General features: G+C 47.5%; 2 protein-coding genes and 1 pseudogene across 2 annotated transcripts; 1 reads left to right on the top strand and 2 right to left on the bottom strand.

Moving 5' to 3' along the window:
* Positions 1 to 5,568, bottom strand: LOC132217845 (intercellular adhesion molecule 5-like). Its single transcript, XM_059668273.1, has 7 exons — positions 5,514 to 5,568; positions 4,025 to 4,291; positions 2,846 to 3,166; positions 2,312 to 2,590; positions 1,364 to 1,633; positions 463 to 705; positions 1 to 266 (listed from the first exon to the last, which is right to left on the bottom strand). The coding sequence occupies exons 1-7, from the start codon at positions 5,566 to 5,568 to the stop codon at positions 76 to 78; spliced, it is 1,626 nt and encodes a 541-aa protein (XP_059524256.1). The 3' UTR covers positions 1 to 75.
* Positions 5,569 to 9,760: 4,192 nt separating this feature from the next.
* Positions 9,761 to 13,534, bottom strand: LYZL6 (lysozyme like 6). The gene is made up of 4 exons (XM_059668272.1): positions 13,331 to 13,534; positions 12,260 to 12,418; positions 11,231 to 11,309; positions 9,761 to 10,090 (listed from the first exon to the last, which is right to left on the bottom strand). The coding sequence occupies exons 1-4, from the start codon at positions 13,467 to 13,469 to the stop codon at positions 10,021 to 10,023; spliced, it is 447 nt and encodes a 148-aa protein (XP_059524255.1). The 5' UTR covers positions 13,470 to 13,534; the 3' UTR covers positions 9,761 to 10,020.
* A 5,103-nt stretch (positions 13,535 to 18,637) lies between these two features.
* LOC132217843 (cofilin-1-like) lies at positions 18,638 to 19,674 on the top strand (annotated as a pseudogene).
* Positions 19,675 to 20,448: the final 774 nt, after the last annotated feature.

Raw genomic sequence — 20,448 nt, 5'->3', positions numbered from 1 at the left:
CTTTCTCCTCTACCCCCTTTCCTCCCTTAGAAAACCCAGTAATAGAGGTCACCTTCAACCAAACAGCTGTTCTACTTAACAGTCATGGGCGTTGCATGTCTCTGCTTGAACAGCAAACTGGCTTTCCTCCTCTTTCTGCCTATAGGGCGATTTCCTCCTCTCTATCTTGCAGGGCAGATAGTTAAAATACAGTGCAATGCTGAATACGCCTATTCCAAGGGCGGCAATAAGAATGATGACGATGGAGCTGATGTCTTCATTCAGTTCTGCCCAAGCACAGAAGACAGAGAATTGGAAGGGTTCAAGGGCAAGGAGGATCACCCTGCCCCAGCCCACCAAGCCCAGTTCTCGGTCTCCTCCTCCCCAGCCCACTGAAATCTTTCTTCTTTCCATGTTTGGATAAGACTCCCACCCCCTGGGGGACTCCCATCCTGGGCCTAGCAGCAGGGGAGCCATGGTCACCTTGAACAAAGAGAGCAATGTCTTTGCTGACAGAGCCCAGCTGGTTAGTGGCCGTGCAGCAGTAGGTTCCAGTGTGGTTCTGGGTTGCCTTCTGTGGCATTTGAAAGTCGAAGATCACTCCATTCCAGGTACATACCAACGATGGAGTTGGGTTTCCCTTTGGGACACAGGCAAGCTTCTGTTCCATGCCTTCCAGCCATGTTTGGTTGCCAGGGCAATCAGATTCCTCAAACCGAGGCTTGTCTGGGGAAAAGAGAGTCCCAGAAGAAACAGAGTTCAGTGTGCACCTTCCCTCCTCACTAGTCATGCTCACCTCTCCCTCTAATCCAAATGCTGTCTCCCCTCCACCCAAGAGGAGGACCATCCACTCCCGGCTTTGAGCCTCTCTCCTTTTCTTCCGTCCCTACTGCCAAGGAGTCTGACTGAGGTGCAGCACCACGCATTTTCACGGACTGTGACTAAATGATCTGACTGCTCCATTAATGGTGGCTCTGGGGCCCCTGCTTCTTAGTGAGTGAGAACATGGATAGTGGTGAACCAGATATGAGCATTTTCTATTTTTCAAAGCACAGATTTTTAGGTGGAAATTTCCTTTCTCAGCATAAACTCTTAACTATTACTTCCTGGGTTCTCAGTCATTGCCCCCCCCCCCCCCCCCACACACACACACCTGATTACTGTAACTGCATTCTCTCTTCTGTTCCCAGTTCCCTCACGTTTCTCCCCACTCACTTTGCTGGGGGTAAGGTCAGCATGGAGAGCTTTAACTTAATTTTTTCTTTTGATTGTTTAATGAGAAAAAAAATGTGGGAACTCTAATAATAAAGCCGCTGGCCAAGATCTCTGGAAAAGGGACAGTAATATTCCTTGCTTTGAAAAGAAAGATAGGGCCGGTACTCACATAAGACATGAAGCTGGGCTGTGGTGGTTTTGATCAACCGTTGACCCTGAACCTCCAAAGAGGCCTCACAGGAGAAATTTCGGCCATCATCTTCCTCCCTGGCGGTAAGTAAAAGCCAGGCAGGCTCCCCGGGGGCAGGGAGGTCTGGGGCTCCCTGTAGTCGAAGAGTAGGGCTGGGTGATGTTAACACATGCCCTGCACAGGTCACGTTAATATCTGTCCCTGCCTGTGGGTATAATTCTTCTATCTCCAGGATTGGTGGAGGGAAGCCTATAAGGAAAAAGACAACCACACATCTTTCTCCAAACTGGCAGCGCCTTGGGCACTCTTGCTGCTGCTGGCGTCCCTCGGGTAGACAGACAGCAAGGGGAAGGCTGTGGAGACTCATTGCTCTGTGCTGAATGGCAGGAGCAATAAGGTGCTTTAGGAATTTGAGAGCTTTTCCTACAACAAATTGGCGTGCCCACATGTGGCTACGTCCCTTGGCAAGGATAGCAGGATGTCTTTTCATCTTACAGATTTCCTCCTCACTCAGATGACTGTTTCTAGAAAGGAGTTCAAGCATTTGAGTAGCACGGCCTAAGCCCGTGGTCGGCAAACTGCAGCTTGTGAGCCACAAGCGGCTCTTTGGCCCCTTGAGTGTGGCTCTTCCTAAGCCTTAGGAGTACCTTAATTAAGTTAATAACAATGTACCTACCTATATAGTTTAAGTTTAAAAAATTTGGCTCTCAAAAGAAATTTCAATCGTCATACTGTTGGTATTTGGCTCTGGTGACCAATGTTTGCCGACCACTGGCCTAAGCAAACAGGATGAAGGCTGCAAAAAGCTCCTGTCTCGATGCATGTTTCCAATCTGCCTGCACTGATCAGAAAATCCCCAAGGCTTTATTGCAGGCATTTTCAGGGGCAGAGAACCCTTACGGGGAAGGGAAGAAGCCGGTAACTTACTATAGACATGCACTAGTTCTCTTGTTTTCTGTTCCATCGGACCCAGAGATACAAGGCAGGACAGCTCCTGATCACCAGTCTCCATGGCCCGAACAGTGGCATTGGCCCATGCGGTGTCTCCCTCCCAGGAGAGGAAGGGGCTCAGCTCCTGGTCCCCCAAGAAGATCTGGAACATTAACTCTTTGGCTGGGAACACTCTCGCCATCCCACAGCTCACAGTCTCTGCTGTCTCAACCTCCATAAGTGGGGAGACCCAGATTTGGGGACGCTGAGAAAATTCTGCCAAGAAATGAGGAAAAGGAAAGAAAGGAGGAAACCCGTGGTAAATCATGTCACATAGGACCCCATGATGTAGGAAGGGAGGAGGGCAAAGAGCTCTCTGTCCCCCAGGGTGAGTTTAAAGCCCAAGATGAGGTGAAGCTCAGCTACCCTCACACCCTCGTCCTAAACCCTATGGGAACTTAGTCCTCAAGGCCAAGGTAAGATGAGGACAATGAGCCTCAGGATTCCTTCCACGCCTGAGCTCCAACTCACCAAAAATCTGGAGCAGCTTGCTGGCTGAGCTGGAGTGAAAGAGCCCACCACCATGTGACCTCAGGTCCAGTTCTGCATGGCAGGAGAAATTGCACCTGTGGTCCTCCCTTTGTGCTTTGGCAATGATGGTGACCTCAGCTCTCTGGGAGGCCACAGCCAAACTCATAAAGGTCTTTCTATGTAGTTCTTGGTTACCCTGGAGAAGGGTCAGGGTGAGGTTCTCCAGGGGTGCTACCCTGGGCACATGGCACTTCACTGTAAAGACTTCGTCCAAGGCCACCCACGCAGGCAGCAACTCCAGGATCACCTGCTCTGGTGGCTCTTTAAGACAAAAATGCAGGTTTGATGAGAGAAGGCTACTCACCTCTCCAGAAAGAAATGGTATAGGACAGGCAGCCTGTGCTAGAAGGTGACTGCTACCATTAAACCATCTGATCAACAGTGTCAGACGGGACAAGTTAGCCTTTGGCTCTTCTTCTGCCCATGAAAGGTGGCTACAGCCGTAACCAAGAACTGGGATGCAGAGGGGTGCCTTGCTTTGATGGTTGCTGCCATCCGGAGAGCTTTTATCTCTTACCAGAGTGCTTCAGAGGTGTGAGCAGCTTCTGAGGAGCTCCTTAGCATCACACAAAGACTACACCCAAGTTAACCATGTTCTTACCCCCACAGTGAGCACACTTATTCTTAAAGCCACGTCTTTGCCAATACTATCTGCCCACCTGAAAGACCCTTCTCACCACCTCCATCACTTCCGATCCTAACTAGTCTGCAGGAGTGAAGCTCAAGGGTCTCCTCTCCCATGAACACTTCTCCAACCCAGCTCACAAAGACACTCCATCTCCAAGCCCTAATTACTCTAAGGATTTGTGGCAAATAATTCAGCACTCATTTTATACTTCTTTGATTATTTGTAAGTGAGCATTATTAGCATATTCCCCTTGTATGTGAATGTATTCTCCAGCACAGATGTCTGCACGCACTCTATGGTATGCTCCTAATTTAAAAGCCTACACCAAAGGTAAATAGAAGTAATTGGCTCTATAATTCCTACAATATGATGGAAATCTTTACTAAGAGCCCTAACTCTCTCCTCTGAAAGAAATCTCTGTCCAATGTTTCCCTAAAGAAGGCAGTCACGTTCCCCCATTCTCTTCCTGCCCAGCCCTCAGCCCCACTCACGATACACGGTGATGCCCAGGCTTCTGTCCTTTTGGATCCCTGCGCAAGAGAAGAAGCACTGCAGGATGGAATTCTTGGTGACATCCTCCAGCAGAAACTCCTTCCACTGAGGCCCTTTGCCCACCTGGGTTTTCTTTAAGAAGGTCTCAATTCCGCTGGGTCCTGGGTCTGGACAGTTAGTGCTGCAGTTGACCACTAGGGATTCTCCAAACTTTACCAGAGCCGGATCTGGCCAAACAGAGACCTCAAATAGCCCTTCTGTGGCCCCTGAAATGATCAATCATATATGCCAAAGACTTTGGTGAAGACCACAAGACCCTCTCAAACTACAGAGCCTAGTTATCTAGTTACAGAGAATGGGAAACCTGCCCTGAATGAAAAAGTACGGGGACTAGACAAAAAGACCCTTAATGAACAAGTTAGGACCCTGATTCCACCATCATTCCCTCCACTCATCATCTTTCTTGGGATCTGATTTCCCCATTAGTGTCACTGTAGAAACTAGGGAGTTGCTAAAACGTTATGCTCAGGAAGCCATTCTCTTCCTAAATTTCCGGAAATCTTTGAAGCTCTCAGGATTGGCTGCTGAGGACCCAACTGGCTGCTGGGGTTATTAGACCCCTAAAAAAGAGCTTTGTTTTATCTCAAAGCAGTGTTTCTCTCAAACCATATGGCCTAAAAATGACCATCACCAGAATCACCTGAAATGCTTGTAAAACTACAAATTCTAGCTCCACCTCAGACTGAATGGTTAAAAACTCGTGAAGGTGGCACCTGGAAATGTGCAGGTGAACAAAACCAGCACTCCTGGCGACCCTAATGCACACTAAGTTATGAGGACCACGAGTTTCTAAACGTGACTCCCAGGGTCACTCATTTTCCATGGCACTTTTCACCTCTTCTCCAAGTGAGACTGTTCCATTTTGCTCTGGTGCTAAAGCAACAGATGTTTTTGAATGCTTAAGTCTGTTAGGGAAATCTCAGGCGCAATGAGAAAGGTCTCGCTCAGGGAAATTTTAGATGCCTGATGAAAGCTTCCCTATAGTCCCCTTTACCTACTCCAAGCCCACCTACTTCATCTCCCAAATACCAGTCCCCTCTGGGAATAGGCACTCCCGTGGCAATGTTACCCACTAAGGCTCAGTTCCTTTCTAATCATTCAGAGAACTCACTCCTCATAACTGAGCTATGGGCACTATCCTATCAAAGTCCTATTGTGGCTCTTCATGACACAGAGGGTGGCAACAAGGAAGTAAAACTATTTTTTTAAGAGCAGAAAAGTAGGACAGCCCTGGGTTATCCCAATACAGTCAGAGACACCTAGATTCTGTGTCCTAGTGATGAAAGGAATAGATATTTCTCCCAAGAGTCCAGGGGGCAATAATACTAGAGTGTTTCCCTGTTCAGGACTTCCTGTCCTTTCCCTCATTGACCAGCCACCTGTGTCCTGACACATACTAGCTAAAGAAACTTTTCCAAATAGCCTCACCTGGGAAAGAGATCAAAGCCAGCAGGGCCCAGACACCAAAGAGTAGCATTTCCATCCTTATGAGAAAGGCCGACAGCTGGAGAGAACGAAAAGAACAATGCTGGAGAAAGTGACCAAAAAAAAAGATACAGAAAATTATTTCTTTGGTATTTTTTAAAGCCAGCTCCTGAAACCTTACATAGTTTGGAGAAGCTGCAGCAAGAGTGTCAGTGGTGTGGGTGATATGAAAAGAACATCTTGCTTGTATTTTGGGTTGGTTTATGCATATAGCAAAAAGACGCAGGAAAATAATAGGGAATATTAGATTAAGTGGAAGTCCTGTATAAGCGTGTATCACACTTGTCTGTTTACATGTTTGCTTCTATTTGAGTCAACAGAAGGCTGTTAGCATGGAACCATTAAAAACAAGGTTTAGAGCAGCCGTGGGCAAACTACGGCCCACGGGCCGGATCCGGCCCGTTTGAAATGAATAAAACTAAAAAAAAAAAGACTGTACCCTTTTATGTAATGCTGTTTACTTTGAATTTATATTAGTTCACACAAACACTCCATCCATGCTTTTGTTCCGGCCCTCCGGTCCAGTTTAAGAACCCATTGTGGCCCTCGAGTCAAAAAGTTTGCCCACCCCTGGTTTAGAGGGATAAAATCTGATGGTGTTTATCTAGCGCTGTCCTGCGGACAGTGACCCTGAATCTAGAAAATGGTCACTGGAGTCCCAGCCTCTGATGTAAGGGAGACACGTTTCATCAGGCCTCTTTCTTCATGATCTCTATGAAACACCCCTCAAGATAATCCGTCTTTCCTGATCTGCTTCCATGTTCACCAATGGATTACTTATTGGGCTGAGTTAAATGTAGTGTGTCCACTTCTCTTTTCTCCACCAAACCATAAGCATTTTCCTTCAAAACCTCATTCAAGCTTTTTTCTCCTGAGAAAGGTTTCTTGACAGACCCTGTCCAACTTCACAACCCCTCACTTACTCACATTATCTGTGCCTCACTTTATGCAAAGCATGAGTCCTACAGCTCATGGATATTAAAAAGTCCAGATAGAAGACGTTTAGGGAGTATGGTTTTCATTGGAAATGGGGGTTAGAGGTTGTGCTTGCATATTGGTTTTACTTAGAAGTGTATGTTACAGATCAATCAAAATAGCAGTGTTTTAAGTATTTTTCACATCTCACGTAGGATTTAGAAAATATCCATTGTTCATATTGAAGGGCACAGGAAAACGGCCTTCTCACTGTTTCAAGGGCATGCAGAACATTATTTAGCGGTATGATTCTTTTCATGTCAGTCACATTAACTCATACACTGCAGAATGCCAATTAACGTTTTTATTATTTTTTTATTGTGGGCACTATTAGAATCCCGATGAACTTTCTAATTCCTTGTCACAAAGTGCTCTCTTCGTAACACCTACTCCGAGCTGGGCGTTCACTGCTGACCTATAGGCACGTTCTCAGTCACATCCTGTCTAGTAATTTCTAACATTGGGAAAACATGTATATGGTGCTCCCGACACTGGACTGAGTGCTTTGCTTTAATCACCCCCGCTTTTACAGGTGAGACGGGGGCTAGGAGAAGTAAAATAACTTATTCCAAACCACACAACTAATTAAGAGGTTCAGGCAGGATTCAAACCCAGGCGACGGTCTGAGGACTTCGCCGCTTCTAGATATTCTGTGAGTCCGTATTATTTATCTGTGCTTGGATGGGGCCACAGCATCACGAACAACTCTGAATGGAGGGTCATCTAAGAGCGCCCAGCACCCTCCCCTTTACCTCTGAGGCCTCTCAGTATGTCCACCCCCCTCCCCGGACCGCAGGCCTGTGAGCGCAGGGTGTGTGCGTGTGCGTGTGCGTGTCACTGATGGATCCCACACGTCCAGAATGGTCGTAGGAGTTAAACAACCAGGAATGAACGAACCAGCCAACCCACCGGTGAGGATATTTACAAATACTTGTGGGAGGACCCGCGCCCACCATTTGGCTGCACAGAGCAGAAGGCCAGCTCTGGCTCCGAAGGAGTTTCCTCTCGAGGGTGGCTCTCACGCTCGTAGCCCCGCAGACCGTAAAGGCTTTTAAAGGGAATGGCATTTAAAACATTAAAAAAATATATGTGGGGGTGAAAAAAGACAAGTGCTCCTTAGGGTTTCCAGCCCACGAACGCGTGAGGAGGCGAAGCTGGCCCTGAGGCCAGATCTGTATAGGATCCGCGAGGAGACACCGGCATGAACCCGAGCAAACAGAACCAAGCCTAGATCCTCACTGAGGGCCGCTCCCGCCGTTCCTCTCCTCGGGTCGCTCGGTCCACTCGCCCGCCCGTCTCGCACGCCTCGCCTGCCGCGCTCTCGGGTGCCGCCACGCGCTGAGACCGTTTGGTCGCTCGAGGAGGCGCCACCAGGCGGGGGCGCGCGAGGGCGCTCCTGATCTGCCTGGAAACTCGTGACGTAACGCAGAAACTTCGCCAGGGTTGGCTGAAACAAGTGAGGCGAGCAGGAAGCTAAAACGAGAGGAGGGGTGCGCGGGGGAGATCCAGGTAGGCAAGTCAGGATCCTGCTCGGCAGAGAAAGCCTATTTGGCTCAAGTTCATCGCAACTACATAAAAATTAAAACAAAAGGAAAGGGTTTAATTTTGTTGCAGAAAATAATGGCTCCATCGGTAAAACCAAGGATGGTCTTCCCCTGCGCCTGTTCCTCTCGTGGTATGGCCTGGAGACGCGAGCCGTTTGGCGCCGGAGGAAGCTGCGCGCGCAGCTGCCTTCCCGCCTTGGGCCGCGGAGCTCGTTGGGCGTTGGACCTCGGTCCTCACGGGCTCCAGGTCCTGGCCGGCCCCCTCGCCCCGTTTCTGGATGTGCCGAGGATGGGTTTGGCAAGACTCAGCCAGCATCCGAACAGTCACTTTTGTGTGCCGCCTTCACATGCAAGTCACAGGCTTGAGCGGACTAGACTCTCCTCATTTCCTGCCAACCGGGCCTGTGTTCTCGCTTCCCCCAACCGCGAGGGAGCCATGGGAGTGGCAGAGAGAGAGTAAACCCACCTGTTTCGTCTCTCCACCCTGTTCCCCTCTCCTGAGTTTCCATGTCAAATGTCTTCCCAGGTTGGGTCTCAGAACATTGTCCCTAGTTTCTCATCTGTCAAAGGGAATGACATTTAGTTTATATAGAGAGGACCATTTTTTAAAAAAACTTTTTTCAATTACAGTTTACATTCAATATTGTTCAGTCCCTATGTGGCTTCTTCTGTAAAACGTTGGTTATAGCAATTGTGTTGAGCTGGGCTTCAGTTGGCCCTTCAGGTTGGTTCATCTATGTAAGTCGTAAACCCGTTTGGCGCTCGGAGGGGGCGCGTGCAGCTTCCACCTTCAGGTGTGCAATGGATGGTAGTCTTGTCTGCCTTCTACAGCCTCAGAAAGGTGTTTCCTGGCTACTCTCTCTCAGAGTACTTACTGGGCTTTCTTTTTCTTTATAGCATGTATCACTACCCGGCGTTGAGGGAACCATCCTGTGGTGCCCTCCACTAGCTTCTGTTAGCCCATCTCTTCCCAGCTTGGCATGTAGTGATAGCAGGTTGGTGGCTTGAAGACATTCATGGTGGGGAAGTACTAACATCGTCAAAGGTTACAAATTAGGGAGGAGGGGAGTTTTCTTTTCGAGTACTGGTTGTTAAGCCTTTGCTAGAATACCGCTGTATATAGCTATTTACTTATCTGTTTACCACCCCTTGTCCCAAAGGTGGCGATGAGAATTTGGATCTGTCCGACCAGCAAGCTTGGTTCATCATCCCACCCCTGTCATCCTCTATCAGTAGGAGAGAATGGAGGATACGATGGATAACAAAATGGAGAATAAAATCTATAATTACTGGTTTGAAACAGTATCAGGACCCCAGTATTTCCTCCACAGCCAACTATTTTTGAAGTAAGAAAAGGCTTAGAAATCGGTAATGGGTGGGGCTGAGAGTCAGGTGTACTAAGGTGAAGAAAGTGGTGGTGGAGTGGAGAAATGGTGCTAGGTGCCATTGATGTGGGGGTGCTTTGGGAGAAGGGGCTAGAATGTATGTATCCGTTCATTTGTGCATCCATTATTCCTGTGTGTCTCTGCTTCTCCACCTAGATTATGAACACCTCAAGAACAATGGTTAGGTTTCATCTTCCTTCTTCTAGTACCTAACATACTCCAACTACGTTAGGTGCTCTCAGATATGTGGAATTAATCATGAGTACTTAACACATTCTTTGCACAAAGAATGTTTTAATAATTCCCCAAATACAGAAACATCTTCATTGTGGTCCTCTTGGTTTACAAATGACAATCAGCAGCCAGGGTCCTGGGCTGGATGGGAACAAGGAGTAAGCCCGAGAAAACCATTTATTCCTGGGGCTCTGGTCAGTTTTATTTGTAAAGGGGAAGGGAAGAAAATAACATGAAGTGGAGGCAAGAGGCAGAATCCCCACGGGAGGAGAGGAGTTTTAGAATGACTCCACAGCAGGCCTGCACCCTGCCTCATCCCATGTGACATCCTGTTACCCAGTAGGAGAGTGGCCGGCCGGCACAGTGTATCGACCATTCTGCCCTGTGGAGAGAAAAAGACTGGTTCTTGCTTCCCACACATGTGACCCAGCTCTTAGTGAGTCTTCCATGCAGAGCAACTTGGTGCCTAGCTCTCTCATCTATCTTTCTGCCGCCCCTCTGATTCTGCCTTTAAGTTTCCCTTGTCCACGGTATTTGTACTGTCCCCCCAGTCAGTATGCTTTGACATTTTAAAATCCTTCTCTCTTTCTGAAGGGGGAGAACACTGTTTTACGGGCTGAGAGTTACTAATATATAAATATCCCAGGTGCAACCACTGACTCTCCCTCCAGAAAGGCTCAGCCCTAACAGTCATCATGCCCCTTGTTTTGCAAGGCATTTTTAGAGGATGCGAGGCACTTAACTCCTTCCATCCGCACAGCTGCCTGCAGAGGCAGCCTTTTACATTATCTATGTATTCAGTTTAAAGCACAGGAAAGTTAAGTAACCATCCCAACGTCCAGTGTTGGTAAGCTGACAACTTTGGGGCTGACTGCCAGATGATGAGCAACACATTTTTATAGGAAATGTTGCTGCCAGTGATGAAGAGAGAAACCCTGTGGCAGCCATGATTGCATTATTTTAATTGTTCCCGTGTCTACGGCTGATAGAACCAAGTGGGCACATGGGGTCGAAGCTGAGCCAATCGGATTCTCTTTCCCAGGCACTTAGCCGGGGCCTGGGCTTAGCCAGTCCCAGTGGTTGCTTAGGATGTTAGACCCTAAACGTAGGCGGCGTAGTCTGTCTTGTAGACCCGGAGCAGAGAAAGCTGGTCTGCAGAGGGAGTAGTGAAGCAAATGCACCAAGAGAAGCAGAAACCTGCCAATTTCCAGCCCAACTTCCACCGTGTTCCTGAGGCCCAGCCGCCCCCCTTCTGCGGGCTCAGCAAGTCACCGAGTCTTCTCAGATCAGCTCTCCCTCAGCTAGCTCAGGTTGTTTTGTTACTGCAGCCAAAAGACTTTTCTTTAATATCAGAGAAAGAACTAGATCCCAGGTCTTCAAGTCAGAGTTCCAAGCCCTGCCACTGTCCCACACTAGTCTAGACTGCAGAAAAGGTCTGGTCCTTGCCTACTGCCCCTTTCCCTGTCACCACACCCTTGTTGGGGCTCTGCCCGCTAACTTAGTCCTACAGTGTCCTCCTCACCAGTTCTTCATCCCCCCTGCTCCGGACACAATCTTTTTTGCACAGTGGATGGTTGCGAGAAGATTGGGGCTCAGCAGGTCTGAAAAGGAGAAAGAGAGTACCTGTGAGAGCAGAGGACAGTCCCAGAGACTGAGGCAGACTCGTGCTCTCCCGCCCAGGCGTGTGTTTCCTGGGGGCTGAGTACTTCCAGAGTAAGCGAGGCCTCCCTCCTAGATGCCCATTTAGACATCCCTACAATGCCTGCTGGAGGTCGGGGTGGCCAAAGGTGGGGACAGGAAGACTGAAATTTGAATCTGTTTACTATTATAGTTTTTAGCCAGAGTAGAGGGTGGTTCACCCAAACTTTGGGAGTTTCTACGGAAAGAAAATGCCAAAACAGGCAGCACAGAGAGCACAGTGAAGTCCTGCCGAATGAGGGGACTCTTTAGGTAAATATCCAGGGACATGAATCAGAATACAAAAGATGAGGTGAGGGGCAGAGTTATGCACCTGTGGAGTCTACTAGATCAACTCTGAAATGGAGAGTTTGCCCTTGGCTTTTGGTCAGATCATTAGCCAAAGACACTTATTGGTTTAATTAGAGGGACACTTATTGGTTAGCCTCCAGGATCACCAGTCTGGCCACCACTTATTCGATAAGCCTCAGTTTGCTCTTCTGTAAAGTGGGAATACTGGTTTTCACAGCATGGAAAGTTGGATGAAATCAGCTATGCATGTAAAGTGCTTAGTACATAACATGCTCTCAATAGATGTTGGCTGCTGCTCTACTGCTGCGGGCTGTGCAGACCCCTTCTGGACCCTGCTCGAGGACACAGAAGAATCTCCTAACGGATGAGCATTATGGCCACTAGTCAAACCTGCTCAGTAAAGGAAGCCCCTGATTCCTTGAGCCATCCCTCTGGGGACACTTTCAGACTGCAGGTGGAAAGAGAAGTGCTGTGAGTAGAACTTGGTCATCTCTTCCCCCCCCCCCCCTCCACCCCACCCCCATCCCCTCCAACCCCCCGCCACCCCGGGGCCTGGCCAGACCTTGACATGCCACGTGACAAGTGTTTTCCGAGTGACTCTGGTAATCGTTGCACCAGTAGTGGCTGTTGATCTGGAAGATGCCATAGTCAGAGCTGCCATCTGCATATTCATTTACCTTTGACATATTGAAATGGCTTTCCACAAACGCTAGGCACAGCCCTTAGGGGAAAAGAGAAGAGGGTGCTAGAGGAGGCCAAGCTGAGGGAGAAGGGAGATGAAGGAGAAAGGGAAATGAGGACTCAAAAGAAACAAGGGCTAAGAGGCTAGATGGGGCTCGTGGGCTAGAAACACCTCCCAGCTTCTCCTCCCATCCTTTGGTCCATCAGCCCACCCATCATTTAACAATTCATCTTTCCATCCATGCTTCGGGCACTTAATAATCACCTACTGGGTACCAGGAACTGTGCAAAGCCCAGCAAGGGACACTTAGTTGGTCCAAAGACAGATGCCGCCTTCAAATGGCCTATAGTACAAGAATGAAGATACGGAGCTACAAATACCACAAAATAAAAGATGAAAGTGTTGTAGGACAGGCGTGCACAAATTCTGGGCAAAATGGAGATATCCCTAGCATGCAATAGTGTGAAGCCTCTGCACTGTCTGTTCCCTCTGCCTGGAATGCTCACCTAGACATTTGGGTGACCATGCCCTTTACTTTAGGCAGCACCGTTCAATGCCACCTCCTCAGAAAGGCCTTCCTTGACTTCCCTTTCCAGTACAGTGTTACCTATCACCTGCCCCCTGCTTTATTCTTCTGCATAGCACTTGTCAACACCAGGAAGTACTTTGTATATTTTTGTGTTTGTTAATTGCTTGTCTCTTCCCCAGAATGTGAACACTATGAGAGAAGTGGCTTTGTTTATATCCCTAGCACCTAAAATAGTTCCTGGTATATAATAAATACTCGATGAATAATTGTTGAATTAATATGGAATGTTGGGAAAGGTGTCTTGGAGGGGGCTGCTTTTTGAGCTTGGCTTTCAAAGACGAGAGAGAGAAAGAAAGATGGCCAAGTAGGAGATGACCAGGACAGGAGAAATGGGGGTGAGGGGACGAGGAAATGGCACTCACAGTCACTCACGGAGTAGCCCTCAAACCCATCCAAATCTTCCTGGTGCAGCAGCTTGGCTAAGTCACAGCGGTTGATGAGGCTGGCCTGGGTTATGGCAACAAGGCAGCTGAACAAGGAGATGAATAACGCCCTTGTCATCCTCGGAGGGGGAAGGTTAGCTGAGGGCCCGTGGTTCTTAGGGTCTCACAGACTTCCTGCTGGCTTTCTCTGAAAGTCTGAGAAATCTAGAAAGAGAAGCCAAACATCCTCACTCACTCACTGCTCCCCTCCTGGCTGCTTCGTCTCTTCTTAAATAGTATGTACTATTCTGACGAGGGATGCATAACCTATATCTAATCCCAAGGAAACATCAGACAAGCCAAACAGAGGGAACTTCTGGAAAATAACTGGCTTATAGTCTTCAAAACAGCCAATGCCATGAAAACAAAGAACGGGGCTATTTTTGACACTAGTGGTGTTTGTGCGTGTGCGTGTGCGTGTGTGTATGTGTGTATCTTTCCCCTTAAACTAGGTATATGTTCCTGAGAGCAAGAGCTTTGGTTTCTCTATCCACCAGCTCCCTGAGTCAGACATGAAGCGGTTTCTGCTTGAACAAGGTGGCTACCCTGATGGCCTTGTCTCCTCACAGATCTTTTGTTCTGTCTTCTAAGACTCACTCCATGCCATCCTGAGCTTGCAACCATTCTTCTGTTTCTGTCTCCCACCCTAGAGTTGCCAGACTTAGCAAATAAAATCACAGGATGTCCAGTTACACGAGAATTTCAGACAAACTACGAATAGTTCTTTAGTGTAAGTATGTCTCATGCAACCCTATCCTGCCCTGACTGAGCAGGTTCCTTCAGTGACGCAGGTCACTGAGCCTTGGAAAGCAATGAAGTCCACTCTTGAGGTCCCCTTGGGGAAGACAGTGGTTCTGGCAGGTGCATTCTTACCTCCCCTTCTGAAGCTTACCTCTCTCCTACCCCTCTCTGACTCCAGTCCCAGCTGGCCCAGGAATTTCTGTGAGAATCTGTAGAACAAAGCTGTTTGGGTAGGAGTCTCCTCTTCCTCATGAACTATACTCTAGCCCCGCCCAGCTCATAGCTCTGCCTGTTCTAAAGAAGGTGGGAATGCTGGGCAACCCCCATCCCCCACCCCCTGCCTCCTGGAACCCCAGTTCTGTGACATCATCACTCTCTTGGAAATACTCTGGTCTTAACCATGCAAACTGACTATGTCTTTGAAAGCTTAATTCAATTTTAAGTAACTTTAAATTTTAAATTATAAATTTAATTAAAACTTTAACTTAAAACTTAAGTAACTTTTTATGCAAAAATATTACAATTTAGAATTCTAGCATTCAATGTCCATCTAGTTACCAGTGTAAATAATTAGTATCATGTTATTTCTAAAGTGCAGACATGTAGACAAATTTAAGAGTGATGTGTAATGTGATTTATGTAATATTGCAAAAATGTCCTCAGCTTCCATTTACAACTGAGGCAAATACTGTACTAATTCACAGGTGCCTCCAGAACCACAAACAGGAACACAAGAACAAGAAGAAATTGTACACTCGGCATTACTAGAAAATGCTATTTCATTGCACTCACTTCTATTGCTATCTGAGAGGAAAGCTCTGACAAGTTCATTAATTTGTCTTTTCTCTTACTTAAGTACTTTTCTACTCAAAGCCTCTTTGCACTTTCAAATACAGTGGGGCCTTGACTTACAAGTGTCCCAACTAACGAGTTTTTTCGAGATATGAGCCGTCTCTCGGCCGATTTTTTGCTTTGAGTTGCGAGCTAAAATTCGGGTTACGTATGAGCCAGCTTCAGATACCCCACCGCTAGTTGGCACAGCAAACGTCACAGTGATTTGACATACGAGTAATTTGAGTTACGAGCTCTGTCACGGAATGAATTAAACTTGTAAGTCAAGGCCCCACTGTAGTACCTAGCGTGGGCCCCATTAAGCTTTCATTAAATCTGCGGAGACAGTTGCAGTTTTGCCCCCATAGACTTAGGTAAGATGTGAAGCAGCACCTCCCAGTCAAGAGAGTGGGTGTTTAGTTAGCTCATGCTGTGCCAGGCTGTGGGCCAGATCCTGAGTGACAGAGGTGTCTGTGGTCCTTGATACATTTAATTATTTTGTATGAGAGGGACTGGAAAGTACAGGGCCCAGGTAGGACTCCTCTTGCCAGTTCTAAAGGTGATAGTAGAAAAGACAGTAGAAATCAATTGCTATGGAAAATGTGAGGAAATGTCTGTTCTATGTTTTCAGTAAGATACAAGAAAAGCCTCAAATGATACAGCCTGCTGAAATGCAGAACACACAGAACCAAAATCAGTGACAGAGATGAAATCTGAGCTGACGGCAGAGGAGCGGATTCCACCCTGCGGAAAACTCAAGGGTGAAGTCGCACATTTGAGAAGTTCGCCACATGCAGAGCAGAAAGACACAGGGGAATCGATGAGACAAAGAGGATGGATATGGACGACGGAGATTACAGACTTCAACCGGGCCAAAGACACCAGCACTGAAAAAGGTGTGGGTGCAGATCTGACGGTAGCCTATGTCCCAGGAAAGGACAGTCACCGCTTAGACATACTCAAACCATATAAGACTGTGAGTGTTTGGCTTTATCATCAGGTTTAAACTTTACCCCACAGAACATATCCCTTTTCAAATACTTTTACAAATCATTTATAAAATAGACTACAAATAATACTCAACTTCCCCTTCCAAAGGAGGAATTATATAGGCTCCATACTCTGGCAACAACTAAAACAAAACAAGCCGAAACCAGTTTGGCTCGGTGGATAGAGCGTCGGCCTGCGGACTGAAGGGTCCCAGGTTCGATTCCGGTCAGGGGCATGTGCCTGGGTTGTGGGCACATCCCCAGTGGGGGATGTGCAGGGGGCAGCTGATCGATGTTTCTCTCTCATCGATGTTTCTAGCTCTCTCTCTCCCTTCCTCTCTGTAAAAAATCAATAAAATATATTTTAAAAAAAATAAAACAAAACAAAACAAAAAACAATCACACACACACACACACACACACACACACGCACGCACACACACTTCCCTCCTGAATATTGGGTCAAAGGCAAATTAAAATCTGGAATAACAGGTTTCTAAAACCATGAAAATGACATTAACATACAAAGTTTATGAAATCAGAGTGTTGATAACAGTTTATGGAAGAGGGAGTTAGGGGTCTGTCAAGCTTGAGAACTCCCATCAGGTAGATTCAGAAAAGCTTTTCACACGTCTCTAGTCTCAGGCCAACTCACTGTGCAATTTATCCAGTGGCCACTAGAGGCCAGCAGCGGCCCATGCCCAGGAAGTGTATGGGGGGGGAGGGGGGCTGGAAAGAGGGGGGCAATATCTCCATTTTATACAGTAGTAGAGCTGGGATTTGGGATGAGGTCTCTTTAGTTTCTGATTCCACCTTGTTGGCCCCTCAACACCAAGAGACTTCCCTGTGCTACCATATATTTAAATTTTTTATTGATTGATTTTTTTTTTTTTAGAGTGAGAGGAAGGGGAGAGAGCTGTTTGTTGTTCCACTTATTTTGGCATTCATTGGTTGATTCTTTTTTTTTTTTTTTTTTCATTGGTTGATTCTTGTATGTGCCCTGAGCAGGAATCAAACCCACAACCTTGGCATTTAAAAATTCTTTCCAGGGGAGTCAGAGGTCCATCACTGTTTTATTACAATGTTTATCACATTTGGATGCCACAGTCAAATGTTAGAACCAACTATGGAACCTCCACCTTTTGAGGTAGAAGATGGAATGGAGACAGCTCAGGAAGTGTAGTACAGTAGAGAAACTTGGGAGCCAGTTAGGCTGCCACTTACTGGCCCTGTGACTTTGAGTTCCTCCACCTCTCTGAGCCTCACCCTACAGAGAGGAGGCAGAGAGATAGAGGGTGTGAGCCCAGGCACAGGTAGGGTTGATATATGGCAGCTACTACTATCATTTTTATTAAAGACTAGTGACCCGGTGCACGGATTTGTGCACATTGAAAAGAAGTTAATTAGAAGGTGGCCGGTGGGGTGGGACTGGGTGAAATGGGCTGGGCACGCCCTGGAGCCAACCTCCTGCGGTCCCTCCCCAGCATCTGTGGAGTGAGTCCAGTCCCTCCGGGAGGTGGGGTCCCTCAACCTGGCCTGCAGGGATCGGGCTGAAACCGACTCTCCAACATCCCCCGAGGGGTCTCAGAGTGTGAGAGGGCACTCTGCAAAGTTGCTGTCGTACAGGGTGTGGAACACAAACGCAAGTGTGCAGTAAACCAAATTTGGGGTCAACAGTGTTCCAGCAACAACATAATTCACAGCCGAAGGTGAAATTGCGCAGCCCCATGAGGAATCAGGCTCCTTCCTCTCTGGTTTCCAGGTGCATCACCCAAGAACCACCACTGCCAAGTCACTGCAGCTCAGCAGCTCCTGTGCTGAGCATCTGCCCCCTGGTGGTCAGTGTGCATCATAGCGACCAGTTGGATGGTCAGACACTTAGCATATTAGCCTTTTATATATATAAATGAGTAGCTTAGAAAGACTGCAAGCCCTTTCTTTATGTAGGAAGGACTCAATCGGGGAACAGTGGATATAAGTTGTGTGGATTAGCAGTCAGCAGGTTGTGTCGATGAGAAGCCAGGGTCTTTCTAGGGAGCGTGGGAAAATTCCAGGGGCAGCAGAGGCTCCAAGTAGATAAGTGGTGGCTGCCAGCTAGACAGCTGCAACAGTATCAAGGACCAGCAGCTGTGGATGAACTTGGACAGGTCCAACTTTGGCAAAGCCAATCCTTCTCCTTCCATACGCATAGCAAGAAGCTGCCTGACTGCTTATAAAGAAAGAAGACACAATCTTCATTGAGCACCTATTTTGTGCCAGACACTGAGCACTCACTCATGCCTGTGATCCTGTGAGGTGGGCACACTCACCCCATTTAACACTTGTGGAGCCTGAGATTTAAAGGCACCAGGACCTGCCTAAGTCACAGAGCCCTGCTATCTCCACGAGGTTCAGACCTGCCTCGCTGTTGGACAACAGTAACAGCACCTGATGGGTGTGCTGTGTACAGGAATGGCCTGGCGACCTCTTGTTTTATTAGATGCTAATTTCTCTACATTTTACCAAAATGTAAGTATATGGCTTTATAAGCAACTGTTTAATGGGTATGGAGTTTTCTTTTGGGGTGATGAAAATGGTTTGAAACTAAATATAGGTGGTGGTTGCACAACACTGACTGTACTAAATGCCATTGAATCATTTACTTTAAAAGGGTTCATTTTAGGTATTGTAAATCTCACTTCAATAAAAATAAAGAGAGTCGGATCCCGGCAGCAGCTACAGCGGCGCTCATCTTTCCAGGCTCTTCTTGCTATCTCCTTTAGCTTCCGGAAACATGGCCTCTGGTGTGCCTGTCTCTGATGGAGTCATCAAAGTATTCAATGACATGAAGGTACGTAAGTCCTCGACACCAGAGGAGGTGAAGAAGCGCAAGCAGGCGGTGCTCTTCTGCCTGAGTGAAGACAAGAAGAACATTCTGGAAGAGAGCAAGGAGATCCTGGTAGGTGATGTGGGCCAGACAGTAGACGACCCCTATGCCACCTTCATCAAGATGCTGCTGGGCTATGCCGCTATGCCCTGTATGATGCAACCTATGAGACCAAGGAGAGCAAGAAGGAGGAGCTGGTGTTTATCTTCTGGGCTTCTGAGTCTGCACCTCTTAAGAGCAAAATGATTTATGCCAGCTCCAAGGATGCCATCAAGAAGCAGCTTACGGGAATCAAGCATGAATTACAAGCAAATTGCTATGAGGAGGTCAAGAACCGTTGCACTCTGGCAGAGAAGCTGGGGGACAGTGTTGTCATCTCCCTGGAGGGCAAGCCTTTGTGAGCCCCCTCCAGCCCCCTGCCTGGAGCATCTGGCAGCCCCAGACCTGCCTGTAGGGGGTTGCAGACTGCCCCCCTCCTGCCAGTCCCCCACCTCCTGGACCTTCCTTCTCCCTCCACCCCTGACGGTTCTGGCCTTCCCAAACAGCTTTTGATCTTCTGATTCCTCTTGGGTTGAAGCAGACCAAGTCCTCCCTACCTCAGGCACCCCAGTTCTGGAGAGGGCCTGTATTATTTTTAACGACACCCCTACTTGCAACCTGTTCCCCCTGCTTTCCCATGCTGCCAACTTCTAACTGCAATAGTGACTCTGTACTTGTCTGTTTAGTTCTGTGTATAAATGGAATGTTGTTAAAATAACCCCTCTTTATGCTGCCTGGTTCCCCTCCCCTTTTCCACCTGGTCTCGGCCACTGGAAGCAGGACCAGTAAGGGACCCTTAATTAAAAAAAAAAAAAAAAAAAAAAGGTAGAAAAACAATAAAAAGCCTCACTTAAAAAAAATAAAGAGACAGTTCCTACCCTAGCCTGTTTTGCTCAGTGGATAGAGTGTCGGCCCATGGACTGAAAGGTCCCAGGTTCGATTCCCGTCAAAGGCCCATGCCTCTGTTACCGGGCTTGATCCCCAGTAGGGGGCGTGCAGGAGGCAGCTGATGATTCTCTCTCATCATTGATGTTTCTCTCTCTCCCTCACCCTTCCTCTCTGAAATTGATTTTAAAAAATATTTAAACAAGTAATTATATAATGGGATCATCACTTGGTGGAAGTAATAAAGGGAGAGAGGAGAAAAGTTAAGGAAGAGCTGAGGGCGGAGAGGTTTTGTGGTGGGAAGGGGCTTAGTAGTTTGGGAAATTGTCACAAGAACCTCTTGACCAGCGGTTCTCTACCTGTGGGTTGAGACCTCTTTGGGGGTGGAAGGACCCTTTCACAGGAGTCCCCTAAGACCAGCGGAAAACACATATATAATTACATATTGTTTTTGTGACTAATCACTGTGCTTTAATTATGTTCAATTTGTAACAATGAAATTGGGGGTCACCACAACATGAGGAACTGTATTAAAGGGTCGCGGCATTAGGAAGGCTGAGAACCACTGCTCTAGACTGACTCTGAGAGCCAAAGGCAGAGATTTAAAATGAGCCGGAGGAGGTAAGCAGGAGCCAGGCCCTGCAGAACCTTATAGTTCATGGGAGGGACTGGGACGTTCAATCTAAGAGCTTGTTAGAAATGCAGAA

This window comes from Myotis daubentonii, chromosome 16 (assembly GCF_963259705.1).
Source record: "Myotis daubentonii chromosome 16, mMyoDau2.1, whole genome shotgun sequence".
In the NCBI taxonomy this organism is placed as follows: domain Eukaryota; kingdom Metazoa; phylum Chordata; class Mammalia; order Chiroptera; family Vespertilionidae; genus Myotis; species Myotis daubentonii.
This window is presented reverse-complemented; position numbering and strand designations above follow the sequence as displayed.